General features: G+C 34.1%; 1 protein-coding gene across 1 annotated transcript; it reads right to left on the bottom strand.

Annotated features, from left to right (window-relative positions):
• Positions 1–32: 32 nt before the first annotated feature.
• LOC141557135 (leucine-rich repeat-containing protein 14-like) lies at positions 33–15,903 on the bottom strand. The gene is made up of 4 exons (XM_074292393.1): positions 15,780–15,903; positions 11,193–11,600; positions 7,173–7,784; positions 33–1,019 (listed from the first exon to the last, which is right to left on the bottom strand). The coding sequence occupies exons 2-4, from the start codon at positions 11,552–11,554 to the stop codon at positions 458–460; spliced, it is 1,536 nt and encodes a 511-aa protein (XP_074148494.1). The 5' UTR covers positions 11,555–11,600; positions 15,780–15,903; the 3' UTR covers positions 33–457.
• Positions 15,904–17,435: the final 1,532 nt, after the last annotated feature.

Genomic DNA, 17,435 nt, shown 5'->3' with positions numbered 1-17,435 from the left:
TGTATATATAATGAAAGAATAAAGAAGCTATCTCTAGAAAAATATTAATAATTGCTTTATTTATATTAGTCCCAAACTGGAAACATCTAACAAAAAATAACAAATTATGGTATATTTGTATAATTAAATAATACTTTAAAATACATATTTATCTAAAATGAAGTATAAAACTATGGCAAGATATAAAGCGTTATTATATGAAGAGATTGGGAGAATGTATGTCTAGACATATAGTGTCTTTAATGAAATAAAAATATCAAATATTTGTTGTATCAATCCCAGTTATCCTTTATAAAATGCTTTAAGTTTAAAATAAGGTTTATTCCTTATTTTGCAGATTTGAGTATCTTTTATAGTTAAAATTGTAATAAAAAGATTTTCTTAGGAAAGAGAAAATGAACTGTTACTATTACCTTGATGGACTGAGAGTCTCTCAAACTTTGGTATCAAGTAACTATTAAAGGTCAAAATAGTCTATCAGAGGGAAGTTACAATTTAAAGTGTAGTCAATGAGAGATTTTTGTTCTTCACGTGGCAACTCTTCCAATTCCTTCAGGACAGAGTTAAACTTGTCAGTATTGATGTAAAACTCCAATGAACTAGGAAAAGGACTAAACTCAGGCAGGTTTGTGCAACAGTCCAGGAAAATAGGAATTGATACAGCCTTCAGGTGGGGCAATTTGTGCTGGTACAGCCTCAGGAAAACGAATACACTTGGGCTAGTCATGTGATTACCATATAGACCAACATAGGAGAGCTTGCTACAGCTGTGCAGAAAGGGCACGGCTACATAAAACATAGTGTCAGTGATCTCACACAGTGCCACATTCAGCCACACTAATGAGTGTGAGGCTGCCTTTAGAAGTTCCAAGAAAGGTTCTATTTGGCTGATTTTGTTGCTGCTAAGATTCAACTTTATGAGATGGGTGCTATGTTGACTTCGGGCTAGGTAGGTTAAGTCTTTGCTTGTCAGACAGCAGTAGGAAAGTTCAAGGCTCTCTAGGGCATATGGTAGATCTCTGGAAATAAAATAAAAATAGACATTATTTTTCCATTAAACTCAGAGCTTCTATCTCCACTCTCATCCCCTTTCTGTGGAATGCTTCAGTGTCTAGCCTCCTACCTTTGCTGCACATATTTGCTCTGTAGACAGGAGACTTCGATTTTGATAAAAGTAAGGGCATGGAGGAAAACCAAAACATACCAATGAGGAGGATACTAGCTAATAATGGGAATTAGGAAAAAAAACAACAACTATTGAATGACCACAAAAAAATGAATCTAAGAAGATTTGGATATAGCAAAATGATAAAGGACCTAGGAAAAGTTGTGAAGAAATGAGAAACACTGAATTTGGAAGTCTAGGAAGAATTAAGAGAAAGTAGTTTGAAGACATGGGAAGTGTGATTCCAGAAATACCAGAATGAGAGGTAACTAAGCCAATTTTGGATTTTCATCTCGCCTAAAAATACTCTGAATGGTATTATAGGGATTGGTGAGATGCTTTTGGATTTCTAGGAAGACTGATTTATATGATATTGTTACCTATATTTATGATAACATCATAGCTGATACTTATTAAAGCATCACAGTAGTGGCTGCAGGCACTAAAGACTGCCATAAAAGCTTATCCAAGTCATGTGCTCAGAAACCTAGCAATGCAGATCAGAGATATTCTATGAATACACAAAGCCCATATTGATGTGTCTAAAGTGCCAAGATATAAAGCTAAATGATCAGTTGTGCATCAAAGATCACTCCAAGGTACTCCAGGGCCTCTTAAAGTTAGGGTTATATGAAATGTCTTTCAGGCCATTGAAGAATCTATGATTTGGAAATCATAAAATACAGTGATAGTGAGGAGTAGGAGGAAAGGTTGAAACTCAATATTGAACACAGATTTAAGTGAAGTGGGAGAAATCCATGTAATCAAAAGCAGAATAAGCTTGGATTAAGGTGGCTGAATAGGAGCAAAATAGTCTAACTCTTTCACATGTACCACAGAAGAAGTAGAATAAAACCCATTAATGCATAAGGATTGAGAACTATAGTAAATATTATTATCCACCCTAGATCAGGAGAAGGGGATGTTAGACATTAACTAGGAAGAGGATCTAACAAAGCAAGGATAGCCCTTGGTAGACTGTCAGCTGCATGATCCTTGAAATGCTCTAGCTAGGAACCCCCAACATAGGTATAAGGGATGTTCTGTATGCCTAAAGGTATATTTTATTCTATTTAATTTTTATCTTTGTATCCCCATTTACTTTGTAAAATACCTGAAACAAAGTAGATACAAACTTAATTATTGCTTCACAGTATATGGAAAAATATTGGTTAAATAAAATTCTGCTATATTGTTTCACAGATCTCTTGAAGCAGTTGAACTCTGATTCAGAGGTCCTGTGTGATTCCATTCCATTTCAATTTCTCCAAAGATTAGGTTGCAGTGGGCAAAACTCTCAATGAGAAGGCAGATACCAGTATTTATGTTCTGAAGATTATAAACATTTGGAACCAGCTGATATGAGCTTCTCCTGATGACCTTAAAGAATTAATTGATTTGTATGTGGGTAGATATAGAGTTTAAAGCAGTTTATGCACAGTAGATACCTACATCAGAATTAGCAGCAAGACCATAGACAATAAACATACACATATACCAAATAGGGGCCCACTGTTTCATCCAAGTATGCTAGAATAGTGGAGTCTGGCCCCAACAAAAATTCCCGTTCATAAGGTAAAGCTTGAAAGACATACAAATAAAAACAGACTGTGAAGATGAAGAACTTTTATGGAACTAGGGATATTCAGGACAAAAACTTAGAGGAAGATGAAAATGATTATACTGGCATTAAAGGCAAAGCCTCAGATAAAGGTGTAGCTTACCTGAAGGCTTAATAGAATTCATGAAAGAAATGAAAGAATAGCCGACAAAAGTGAACATTACAAACGAAATGAAAGGTATAAAGGGAAAACTTGTTGGAGAATTAAAAATTTTGTAGTAAGTGACCAATGTACCCCAAAAATGGACCATCAGAAAATCAGAATGGAATGAAGTAAAATAAATGTCTCTATGACACAGAAATATTAAAATCAAAAGACCAATCTTTAAAAACAAGAAAATTGAAGAGTAAAGTACCAAAAACAATTGACTTTAGGAAATGTCAAGGCAGATAATCTATGAAATTTATAACTACACAAAAAGTAGGGGGAGAAATGGCTCTACCCTATATTCCAGAAAATTATAAATGAAAATTACCCAGACATATAGAAAGAGTGGGTGAAGTGTAAAAAGAAAATGCTCATCATTCCTTGAAAGAAATTCTAGTATTAAAATTCCCCAAAATTTATATCAAAATTCAGAACTATGTTAAAGGAAAAAAAATACTGTGAATAGCCAGGATGAAAGAGTTCTAGTTCCCCAACGACAGTCAGCATTAAACAAGGTTTTGCTTGCCAGTCAAGCTTGGGATATAGTATTCCAAAATGCAAAAGACAAAGGCTTACAATACAGAATAATTTACTCTGAACAAATTGAATAGAATTCTCTAGGGACACTTTGGATATTTAATGTAGTAAGTGAGTTAGACGATGAAAAGTCCAGAGCTGAATAGAAGCTTTGAAAGGCAAAGGATTGAAGTTGCTAGAAACCTAGAAAGGTGAATAATCTGGAACTGTTATAAGGAATATGATAAAATAATGTTGATATGTAATAGTAGAATTTTTTTTTTAAAGTATGTTTCTAGAGCCTTTAACCTTTAAGAGTCATCTAGGAAGTTAAAAGAAGTGTGTATGTGTAGTAATTTATGATAAATGAAGAAAAAAAAGAGGGAAATAGCAATATACTAGGAAAACATAGTAAAGAAGCAGGTAAAAATTATTATTTCACATATTCACATAGGAGGGAAAGTTTGTGCAAACAGGGAAGACTTGGTGAGGAACCTGGCAACACGGAACCTCACTTTAATTTTGTATCTGTCATTGATCAAAGCAAGGTTGAACACACACACACACACACACACACACACACACACACACACACAGAAGCACACTTTAGTGGGGGGAAAAATACAGATATCTATGTCTTTTTAAAAGTTCAAATGAAACTTAGATTTCCCCATTTTCTTGTTTAACTTTATGCATCTTTGTGTTTAAGTTTTTTTTTGTATAAACATAATTGCATTCTTTTATTTTATTCTATTATGTGAGAGTTCACCACATTTACATTTATAGCTAGGATTGTTACTTTTTTCTTATCTTTTTTGTTATTTCCATTTGTATTTATATGCCAAATTTATATTGTAGTAAAGACAATTAATTGACTGCTAATGTTGCTTGAATTCCAAGTTGTCAGCTTTTCAATACATTTCTTGCCATCAAAAGTTAAGAAATGAGAAGTCTATTCCCACACAAATTTATAGCAGATATTCTCTGAGCACAGACTACAATTCAAGCAGTAAATTTTTTTTAACTTCATGACGTGGGCAAAAGATTTACGCTTTTCAAAATTCATTTAACTATTCAACTGAGAACCTTCCACTTAATCTTGAATTGGAAGTGAGTAATGTATAACGTAATGATACATGAATAGGCAATATCAAGAATAGAATCTAGTAAAATTCTATAAATATCTTAAGTGATAAATATGCTTAATTGAAGTAAAATGCTTATGCACTGATATCAGTATTAGGAAATACCTGTGTGAAAAGAATTTCAAAGATGAAAAATCTCATTACATGAGAATATTAACAGAACTTTTACTATCACTTGATGACTGAAAGTAAAACTAATTTTGAACTTTAGCTAATGAATTATTTAACACTAACCTTAAACTCTAATTAATAGAAATATTACCCAAAAAGAATTCCATTCTTCTCATTAGTAGACTTGTATTATTAAAATTTTATATTTATTTAGTATTATATATTATATTTGGTATTATATTTATATATATTTATGTAGTATTATATTTCTTTAATACCAAATTTGTTCTCTTTTCTAATCTAAAATGTTTATAGAATGTGCTCAGTTTTGCCTTTTGGCCTGCAAAGTCTAAACTATATTCTCTCTGGATGTTTTCAGAAAATAGTTTGCTGATCCCTCCTCTGGACTTATCTGGAAATCTCAAAGACTATAGGACTTCTATAGTCACAAGCTTCTAAAAAGGCTTGGGCTGACATGAGTACTGTTTGTCCTGGCTTAAGTGAGTGCTTTGTAGCTATGGTAAAGAATACCAAGTTAATTCACTTTGAACAATGTGGGTGCTGCTAGGCTCAGTTAGGGAATGCCAAACCTGCCTGTAGCCCCCCAGGAGTTTCTTGCACTTTACTTTCTGTATTCTGCTTTGGGCTTTTCTATCTCAGTCTCTGCAGGACTCTGGCCATCTCTTCATGTATTCTTGAGTTTAGTGGAAGAGTCTAGAGGTAATTTTTTTTCTTTGTCAAATGGTACATTAAAATTTTTTTTTTTGGGGGGGAGAATCCTGGGAAATTTTTCTGCAATTCAGGACTCATCTTTTCTGTATGTATATTCAGTTCTAGTTCAGGTTTTTCCTGCTCCCTAGCCAATAAGAAGACTTTTCATCGTCAGAACTAAATTCTGATTCAGTTATGGATGGAAAATGCCTTTCCAAAGAACCTCTTGGTCACTTGAACTTAAGTCAAGTAGATAATATCAGAGTATTCAAAGGCCTTGTCTTTAGTCCAGCCTAATTATGCTGACCTACTCTGACTGAGAATACTGCTTGTTTTCTGCTCCAAAGAAATTCAAGGCAAAAGAAGAAAATTCACTTGTAACAGATAACAGAATATTTGTAGTGGAATTTTTGTTGTACCAAAGAACAGGAAACTATGATGGTGTTCATCTGCTGGAGAACAATTGAACAAATTATGTGGTATAGAACAATGAAAGATTCAGAGAAACATGGGGAAATCCTTATGAATGGACATAATAAAGAAAAAATAGAAGAGGAACAATACAAAAATTTTTAAAACACCATAGAGGATGATTAAGACTTAAAAACTCTGATTAATATATTGTTTAGCTAAGACTTGGGAAGACAGACACAAAAGCATGGTATCTATACCTTAACAGAGAGGTTTTTGACTTGAGACACAAAGTATAGACACATTCTTTTTGGACATGGTTATATGGATTTGTTTTGCTCAATTGTTTTCATTCGTCATTTTTTTTTTGTTTGTTTGTTTTTAGACTGAAAGGTGAATTTGGGAGGGGTTATTATAATTAATTGGCCATGCAAATGAATGAAAAAAAGCCCTGAATTATGTAAGTCAAGCATATTTCTCCTGCTTATGAATTTCTTTTCTTCTGTGAGAGGGCTGTAATATGTAGAGTGCAGAATTGCAGCTTTCAATTAGGTTTTAAAGGTTTTTTGTTTAATAACATTATAATAAATAAGAATAGCAAGTAGCTATTTTTACCCATTCTTGGTTACTATCTAGTAGAGGCTGGAGGGTCAAATATCACCTTTTCCTGAAAGCCTTTCTTCATTTCCCCTATCTTTGAGCACCATCCCATCAAAAAGATGCCAATGACTATTTACTTTATATGTTCCATTTTATATAATAGGATTATAAGTCCTTGACAGGGAGAATGGTTTCTTCCCCTTTCCTCAGTTCCTGACAAATAGTAAAAAAAAAAAAAAAATTGCCTAAGGAGTACTTATTTATAGATGTTAAGAGGTCATTGTAGAAGAAATAACTATTTCAGGTATGTGGACTTGGAGTTCTTTTGTCCATAGTAGTCTTATAACTTTGACTTTGAGGAAATGCCTTCTTTCCCACATAGAATCATAGGATCAGAGAGAGAGAGGTAAGTAACCTCAGAGATCAGAGTCCAATATTCTCATTTTTCCATAAGAAAACTGAGGCTCAAAAATGTTGAGTAATTTGCTATTGACTCCACAGGAAATATCAGTTTCAGATTGAAACAGTTTCTAACTCCAGTCCTGACATTCTTTCTACTACTTCCCTGCTATAACCTGAGCCACCCGAGTGCTTATGGAAACGTGTCTCTGAATTCAGAAGTTCAATCTGCTGTGCTTGGCCTAAGGGACCAGATACTACTTAGAAGAAATTTCTTAGTCACTGGAAGGGAATTTAAGACAGAATGTTTAGACATAGGGCAGGTGTAGTCTCCCAGACTCTTACCCAAGCAGATATTCCAGGTGATCTGAAAGACAAATACTTTGGAAAGCGATTTCCGTAAGGCGACTCAGCTTCTTTGACTCTGTAACAAAAATGTCAAATTGGGCTTTAAGGTTGGGCTCCTGCCACCATTTCACATAATCATTAAATTCAGGAAATTTTAAGCTTTTCATATTTTGGAAGATAGCGATCTGTGACATAAACCACCCAATATCCATCAGCCTCATCTGGCTGTTACTTAGGTCCACTCTTCGGAGTACCAGAGGATCCAAAGGAACTAGGAATTTTGCAGCATCACGAACAGAAAGCTTAAAAGCATAGAAATCTCGGCAGGTCAAACGGAGAAGACTGTTGCTGTTGTCCCGGAGAGCTTCCATTAGAAACTCAGTCTTCGGGCTCACTTCCAGGTCCACTAGGAAATCCACGCGTAATTCCTCTGAAGAGGTGGATGTTTCTGGCCCCTGGCTCCTTTCCTGGTTTTCTGAGTCACTTATCTTCTGCTGTAAGGCACAGATTTTGGCTCGTCTTATGGAACTGGCCCATAGTCTCATGAGTTTGAGGTTCCAGAGAAAATTTTTACAAAACAATCCTGTCATATCCAACTGTTGTAGCCTCCTGAATCAAAACAAAAACCAAACAAAAAAACAGGTTAAAATTTGGCCTCCAAATCCCCGTCTGCTGTTATTTACCTTTATGCCAAGAAGCTAAATAAAAAAAAAATTCTCTTCTTTGTATTCCTTTCCTATATCAAGAGATAAGTAAGTTGAATTCCTGCTTCTGACCTATATTGACTTTTATCTTAGGAAAAATCACTTTATTTCTCACTGATACAGTTTTAATACTCTAGTATTGCTCTAGGCAACTCTCTAAACTGTTGGCAGCAGAATAGATGCCAAGCAATACTGACTGATTCCATTTATTTGTCTAAGAATTCTCTATGCCAGTATCTTAGATCCAGTTCTTATCTCCACTGAGATTGCCAAAAAGGTAAGGTGACTCATGCATGCCCTCTCCCTAAGCTTTCCAATTTTACCACAGCCTAATGTCAGTCGGTCTCTGTCTCTTTCTCTGTCCTACAGTAATAATATATTATATATTAATTTATTATTAATATATTATGTAATATAAATATAAATAATATAAATGTAATAATACAGCAATAAATGATTATAGTTCTCACGTCTTTGACAAGGGTAAAGACTTAAGCTTTTGGAATAAGAATTCACTACTTGACTAAAATTGTTGGGAAAACTGAAAAGCATTCTGGCAAAAATCTTATCATTTACCAGGATAAGATATAAAGGGAGAAATCATAAGAAAATTAGAAGAACATGAAACATGTTACCTATCAGACTTGTGGATAGAAGAATTTATGGCGAAACAAAAGATAGGGAGCATTAAAAAATGTAAAATAGATAATTATTATTACATTAAATTTAAAAGGTTGTATAAAACCACTGTAGTCAAGACTAAGGAAAACAGAAAATTGGGGGAGAAATCTTTATAGATAGGTCTCATTTCTCCAAAAAAAGTTTATCAAATTGATATGAATATGAGTCATTACCCAAATGATAAATGACGAGAGGATATAAACGGGCAATTTTTCCATAAAGAAATCAAAACTACATATAGTCATAAAAAGCTCTAAATCATTATTGATTAAAGAAATGAAAATTAAAACAACATTGAGATATCATCTCACACCTATCAGATTGGCTAAAATGATAGAAGAAAATGACAAATGGAGGGAAGATGGAAAAATTGGGATACTAATATACTGTTGGTGTAACTTTTCTTTAGACCCAGAAATACCACTATTAAGTCTGTTTCTAAAGTTGATCAGGTAAAAAGGAAAAGAGCCTATTTATTCTAAAATATTTATAATAACTATTTGTGGTGATACAGACTTATAAATTGGGAGAATATCCATCAACTGGGAAATGACTAAACAAGTTGTGGTGCATGTTTGTGATGGAATACCACAGTGTTGTAAGAAATGAGCTGGTTACATTTTAGAAAAAAAAAACCATGAAAAGACATGCATGAAATAATGAAGAGTGAGCAGAACCAAGAGAAAATTGTATAAAGTAATAGCAATATTGTCTGAAGAATAATTGAATGATTAATTTATTCTGAATACAAATATGCCAATCAATTACAAAAGACCTATAAAAGAAGATGCTTTACATCTCCAAAGAAAGAATTGATAAATAGAAGTATGAATAGCATGGCTTTGCAAATATCATATATAATATGTACCATATATACATACACCTATAACTGTCAATCATTGATTTTCCCTAGTGAAGAGTAGGAAAGGAAAGCGGGAGACAGTTTGAAACTTAAAATATAACAAAAACATTAAGAAAATTAAAGAAAATACTGAAAGCAATCAGAAAGAATCCATTCAAATATCACTGAGCCATACAAGATTTCATAGCTACAATACCAGAGTGGAAAGCTTGAAAGATAATGTTCTTGAAGACAAAGGAGTTAGGATTACAATTTAGAAAAACCTACCCAGCAAACTTTTTCTACATGGGAAAAATGAATATGTAATGAAATAGAGGACTTCTAGGAATTCCTAATAAGATTAAACCTGAAAAGAAAATTGAACAAACACAAAATTTGAGCTAAATATGAGTGAGAAATCATGAGGAATAATAAAGTCAAATTATTTATAGTTTCAAATGGGAAGAACTATACTATCACTGGAGCAATCAGAGGGAATCTACTTACACAGAGGACATATAAGTCTGGGATTTCAAAAGAAAAATAGAGGAGTAAGAAAAAAGGATGTACTTGGAGGAAAATGATCTCATAAAAAAGATACACAAGGAGGAATACTGCTGTGCTATAAAAATTGATAAGGATGTTTTCTTTCAGACAAACCTGTGAAGACATAAACTGAGCAGAACCAGAAGAATACTGATTATCATTACAATATCGTAGTCATTATGTGCAACTGCAAAAGACTTGGCCACTTTAATCAATACAGTGATCCAAGATAATTCCAAAGGACTTATTAAAAAAAATGACATCTTGATAAAAGGTACCATAGAGAATGAAGTAACATCAATACATAACATATATGCACCAAAAGATATAGCATTCAAATTCTTAAAGCCTTTGATTATGTGTATCATAATAAAATGTGATTAGTCGTCAAAGAAATAAGAATAACAGATCTCGTCTCCTGAAGAACCTGTGTGTGGGCCAAGAATTAGAAGTAAACATGGAATCAATTATGGAATAATTGATTAGTTTGAGATAGAAAAAAATATAATAAGGCTGTATATTGTCACCTTATTTAATTTATATGCAGAGTACACCATGTGAAATGCCAGGCTGGCTGGATCAAAAGCCCAAGTTAAGGTTGCCAGGAAAAACTTCGTTTCTTTCTAGTTCTTTTTTGTATTTCTCCCTTGCACATACTCTGTTCCAATTAATTTGGCCCAGTAACATCTGTTACTTTCTGGATTGAGCCTTTTAAAGCTCGTTTCTATGTTTAAAATATATTCTCTTCATCATGTTATTTTATCATTACTCATTTTTTCCCCTAAAAAACAAAACAAAACAAAACAAAAAAACAAAAAACATTTCCACTACTTTGATATCCTAAGTTTAGAGTTAATTTTTTTCCAGCAACTTGTGTAATTTTATGATTTCCTTTCTGCTTGTCTTTCTGTTAAATTTGTCCAATTTGGAGAGGACATTACATTTTCTTACCAATATTCTGTTGCAATTTGGTTAATTTTTCTTTAGTGAATTTAGGTGTTTAAAGTTCTGCTCAAGTGACATTTCTTACTTGTGGTTTTTTCCCCCACCCTCTCTAGTTGTTGCTCTATCTCAAGATTGCTTTGTATCGAGTAATCTATAGACATGCTGATTTATTTCTCCCTTTGAAGCCCTAATAGTATTCTTGCACATATTATATGCTTAGAAAACACCAACTAGAATGAATTTAGCAAGGTCTCTTTCCCAGAATAGGATAAAACCTTCCCAGATATCGTGAGAACAAACCTGGATGGGAGTGTCTTTAAGCCATCATTTATTATTTCCTTTATATAGCTTATTACTCCCATGATTATGTCATCAAAATTATTTTTGCTCATATCAGTATATGGCAAAGTCCATTGACAGTCTGAACACTTCTTAGAAGAAGTCCTTGCACACTGATGACATGTCTGTAGGAGCATCTGAACTTTGAGTTGTGGATAAGGCCAATTTTTCGCCAGCTCCTGCAGCAACATGCTCTTCTTACCCCTGAAAGCCACTTTGAATAGGATGTAATATAGTCCCACAGGAAGTGATTTCACCATTTTACATAAGGCTTTCTCATTCTGGACCAGTTGCCGAGCACTCAGGTATCTTAAGGAGTACATGATTAAGGACAGGGAACCTGGAATCCTAATAAAATAGGAGCAGTACCTGCCAAGAGAAAAGATCATACATTGAGAATCAATTCTCAATCAATCCCACTTATCCAGCTCTTTGTAACCACATCTGTTTTCTAATACAGTCATCAGTATTCAGTTTCCCCAGTCATTTAATGAAAGGATACCATGTGAAGACTTAAGCTAATGATTCATGTGCTGTGCTCTTCCCTCTTTCTTCTTGCTACCGATGTTGATCTGCAGTTTTCCTATCGTAGTCATTTTACCCATGTACTGTGTACCTCTAGGCTCTTCCTGGAGGTACTACTTTTCAGTCCAGTTTCTCCAAGTTAGTTCATTAACTCCCAAGCCATATCATAATTGACTCATTGAACAGATCCCCTCATCAGCATCATTCTTAACTTTAATATCCTTGATAAACTTTGGAATAGTCACATAAAAGGGTCAAAAAATGACTGACAAGTGATAAGACTGATTAGAGAAGTATGGGAACGTAAGGTTATGAGCACTGAGCACTTTTTTTTTTAAATGTATTTACTCAGTCCCAAGCTAAACATTAAGGATGTAGAGAAAGGCAAAAAATTGCCCTTGCCCTGGAGGAGTTTACAATTTAACATAAACAAGTTACATACAAAATAAATCAGAAATAACAGGGAAAGTACTAGAAATAAAGATAGATGACATTATGATAATCAAAAAATTTTCCTATCTAAAACCCAAACATTATATGCAATGGGAATATACTAGAAAATAAGAGAATGAAACAAGGCTGATCACTATCCCCATTATTATTGGATATAATTCTAGAAATGTTAGCAAAAGGTGTGAGAAATGAATTAAAGGTATAAAGACAGATAAAAATGAAATGCTAAAAATGTGACAGTTTGTTTAGAAAAATTCATTGAATCAGCAAAGATACTTATTGAGATAATTAAAAACTCTCCCAAGTTTTTATAATCAAACTCATTTGATTATAGTTTGATGTGATAGCTATTGTTTGATGTTATGTTTATAATGATAGGACTCAATATGTTCTGTCACTTAGTCTAAGTTGTCCTTATTCCCATAGAAGCATGTAGATAAAAACAGTTATATTTTTCCACTGTTAACTCTTGGGTTAGGTACACAAGGGTTGCAGGTTTTGGATCAGATGAGCTCTTGACATACTATAGAAACCTTGAATCACTTTCCTTTTGCTGCCTTAACCTTATATCTTCCATGTTTGTGGTCCTGACAAAAACTCTCTACCTAAGCTTCACCGGTTCCTTGTATAGATAAAAACTCAAGAACTTTTCTACCACATATGGGTCTTTATCATGTCTCATTCTACATCTGACAGTGATTACCTATTCTCTCTCCCTCTCTCCCTCTTTAATTCAGGCAATTCTTCTATATCTATTTCTATAGTTATCATGCTGCCCAAGAAAAATCAGATCAAAAAGGAAAAAAAATGAAAAAGAAAACAAAAAGCAAGCAAACAGCAAAGAGGTAAAATATTATCTTGTGATCCACATTCAGTCCCCAAAGTTTTCTTTCTGGATGCATATGGCTTTCTCCATCACAAGTCTATTGGAATTGACCAGACTGATTATTTATTCTCAACAAAACACATTCTTACTGTATATAATCTTGCCACTTTACCCCAACTCTGAGCATTTTACCTTTAACATATCCTTTACCTTCTGATTGATGTGAATTTCTTTCATGTCTTGTTTACTTGTTGCTTCACTTAAACTCTTGATTGTATCATTTCCCCAAGTAAAAATTTTCTAGAAATCCCAACTCTAGGGATTTGCTTTTATCTAAGACATGAGGGTAAGAATAAATATCTACAGATAGGTCTTTATGTCTATAACTTTCTTTCTATATACATGTCTAATAGCGATTATTCTAGCTCCATTGCCAAGCATTTTAATACCTATAATATAGATGTGAAGTCTCAAAAGAATAGTTGCAAACTGAAAACCACTGCAAGGTAGGGTTTTTTGTTTGTTTGCTTGTTTTTTTTAACTTCATACCTTATAAATAGGCAAAGAGAATAAAAGATGGGAATAATCAGTGTTAGAGGAATTATGCTAAAATAGGTACACCAATGAATTGTTTCTGATATAGTTGGATACAGACTAAGTGGTTTTTAACTATTCTAGAAAAGTTACACTAGCCCACTTCCCCCTTTTCTATATTGTTGTGGTATTTTGCTTTCCTTTTCTCTGGACTTCTAGAATATAGAAGAAAAGAAAGAGGGAGAAAGAGGAGAATTCATTCCTCTTTCTGTTCTCCCAACATTTTCCCCTGACCCTCACCTTTCCTCCCCACTCCCTAACAGCAATGATAGTAAAAATCACATGGCAATAAGAACATGTCCTTGCCTAGGTGATTTCAAAGTACTGAATGACTCATTCTGATATCGCTTTCTTCTTTGGGTAAACAACCATTAGTTTGAACGGATTGAAATTTTTGATCTTGGCAGCTTCTTTAAGAGTCAGAATTCCTGGGATCCCAAATTGGTTTAGAATGCCTCCTAGAAGATACTTTTTTTTTTTTTTTTTTTTTAAACAACAATTACAGCATTTCTCTAAGGAGGTGACCTTTAATAGAATCTTGAACCTGAAAGATCCATGGTTGGCTGACTAAAATATCTTGTTGAATCATAATGAAGAGTTAAAAAAAAGGGGGAACCAGGAGTGGTATATGAAATAGATTCAGAAAAGTATAATTGTAAAAGAATATTATATAAATAGATTTAGATTTTAATTACAACATGGAGCAACCACAACAAGACAGCCACTCATAAATAAGAGATTTTGCTATTTTATTTTACATGAATGGGATCAAGCAAATACAATACAGATTCATAAATGAATGAGCAATTTGCTCTGTGGGGAAACAGTTTTTAAAGTCTCAGGGGAGCAGAGGGAGGCTCTATGGAGTGAGGGGGAGGAACTAGGGAGGAGCCCATGAGGGATCAAGGAAGAGTCAGGTAGAATCCACCATGTTGACCAGGCCCCAGACTTTTCTAATCATGCCAATCAAGACAGTCTGGTTTTTTTGTATTCAATTATGATTGATAGAATTCACATCATAATTTTCTTAATTTTCCCAGACAGTCTTATTACCATAAGTTAAGTTCCCATCAAGCTTGCCTCAAAATATTGCGACTTCTTTAAAGATGCTAACTAGATAGTCTGGGAGAACGATTCAGTAATGATTCTCATTTTACCAATTTGTGAGAATAAACTGGCTTAGGGTTTACATCAATATGAGCATTGCAGCCTTAAAGGCTGAATGAAATGTCTGTTTAGTCATCTCACAAACTTAGTGATAATATAATTACATGAATTATTATTGTATTAATTTTCACTTTTGGCCCCATATTTACCATTCCTGGTATCTATTGTGTTTTTCATTTTGTCTGTAACCTCTTCTCCTAAATAAATCTACCTTTTGTCAAAGAGAACGACCATTGTGAATTCTTCACAAGATCAAAGTCCAACATTTCATGCCTATAGCAATCTCCTAAACCACATCAGATACTACTACAATGATTAGCTTTGTAATAAAAATAATCCTGGAAAAGTCAAAAACAAGTGATTGGTTTTCTCTTAATTCTTCCCCAAGTTATTCCTTGTGCTCCCAGATATCTTGTTTCTAGTTAAAGGTATGGTCCCTTTTGATAGTCCCAAACCTAAATCTTTCTGGTGACTGAACAGTTTTCGAATCCCTTCTTATAGAATTTTAAAGAGCTATAGAACTAGAAAACAACTTAGGGACCATCAAATCCAAATCATATTTTACCTAATGGGAAATAAGGACCCAAAGAGGATAAATATTTGTCTAGAATCACGAGTTGCAACATAACCACAATAGTATACTTTTCCCTCTTACTGATTCCCTTCTGTTACTTCTTCCCATCCCTGACAAAAGCCTATAAAGTACTGCCCTGAAAACAAACGTCCCCAGTAGTAAAAGCATCATCATCACAATTTTAGAGAAGGTAGAAATTGAGGCTTAGTTATCATATCTGGAGAAACTGGTGAAATAAAGAGGTAACCCTCCTGAGGAAGCCCTAAAGAGGTAAAAGACCCAAGAAGAGACGATGCAGCAAAGCCGTTCCCCTCCTGCCCCTGCTTCCACTTAGCATCTACCTCGCTACCCTTGAATACCTATGTTCTATGGTCATTTTATTTTGGGTCCATTCCAACCATCCACTCACCTCAAATCTCAGGAAATATTCTGACAATAAAGTGTAATAGTCAGATCATACACAGACTGAAGTCTAACCATCTGGACATTGCTTTAAGATGCAATGGAGTCAACTTGATCTGACTGACTCCTTCTCAATTTAGAGCCTCTGCTATTAACCCCATTCTTCTGTTACATTAAGACACCTGGGCCCAACTTCCTTGTTAAGTATAGGTATTAAAGAGATTACAGCTGACTTTGTTTTATCTAACTGATTCGTTGACATCAGTCTACATTAATTGACTTTTTTCTTCAGCAATTCAAGAACTTGGATATATAGGGACTTGCTAATTTCCTAGGCGGTGCCTAGGATAGTTGAGAGATAAACACTCATGAAATGAGTATTTCTTCATTTCATATCTACCTCTAGATGCCTGGGGTCCCCTGGAGAAATCAGAAGAGCTCATATACAATCAATCAACAAGAAAGCCCTCCTGTGTACTCCTTGAAATCAAGTGCATTGAGCTGAATGAGGGATTATAAGAATTTATTTGCAAAGCCTGTGTAAATAGAGGTCCTGGTTCTCTCTTTTTGTAGGTAAACAGAAAAATGGCAAGATTAGACACAATGTGAAATTATCTGCCAAGAAGAGGGACCTCAGGAGATCCTGGTATTGCCATTATAGACATTATTCTTTTAATTCTGCTTATTTAACTCTATTTTAATTCATATGCCTTGTCATGTTTCCCTGAATTTCTGTTGTCAACAATTACTTACAGTCCATTTGTATCCCATTACAATCATTCATCATGCTTTCTTTGGCCATTTCACAACTGAATTGCCCTAGCGGTATTTCCAGTTTGTTTGTTTTTTTTTTGTTGTTGTTGTTGTTTTGTTTTTGTTTTTGTTTTTTTGTTGTTTTGTTTTTGTTTTTGTTTTTTTTTTTTACTACAATAGGTGCTGGTATAAATTAAAAAAAAAAAAAAAAAAAAACAAGAATATGTCCAGGAAATATAGGAAAACAATAAAATGCTGGTTCTACTCACTGTACTCTGCTTCAATTCATGAAAGTCTTCTCAGGTTTTTCTGAAAACATCAAACTCATCACTTCTTATAACCCAAGAGAAATCTATCACCATCATATATACCACAACATGTTCAGCCATCCCCTAATTGAGGGGCATCTCCTCAATTTCCAATTCTTTGCCATCACAAGATAATTTTTTGTACATATAGGTCCTTATACTTTTTCTTTGATTTATTTGGGGTTTTGTTCTCTCAATGGTGCTGATGGGATTGTTTCCCAGCCTCACTTACCTAAGGAGATACTTCACCTGGTCTGAAAGACAAAGGTAATATAAAGAAATCTCTCTGAGATGTCTCATTTTTTTCAGCCCTGTAGCAAGAATGTCTACAGAAGTTGTTAGTTCAGAGTCCATCCTCCATGTTTCATCTATAATTCATTTTCAAGCTCTGCAAATTTTGGCAAGTTGTGATCCATGACATAAGCCACCCAATATCCATCAAGATTATTATTCTATGAATTAGGCTCACTTTGCAGATTGTAAGAGGGTCCAAAAAGAACCAGCAATTGTTCATAGTTTTGAACAAAGACACGGGAAGTGTAGAAATCTCAGCACTACACATAGAGAGGGCTATTGGCTATTTCCTTGAGAATTTCCTTTAA

The sequence above is a fragment of the Sminthopsis crassicaudata genome, chromosome 1 (assembly GCF_048593235.1).
Source record: "Sminthopsis crassicaudata isolate SCR6 chromosome 1, ASM4859323v1, whole genome shotgun sequence".
Taxonomy (NCBI): Eukaryota; Metazoa; Chordata; class Mammalia; order Dasyuromorphia; family Dasyuridae; genus Sminthopsis; species Sminthopsis crassicaudata.
The sequence above is the reverse complement of the archived record's forward strand: the minus strand, read 5'-3'. Positions and strand labels throughout refer to the sequence as shown.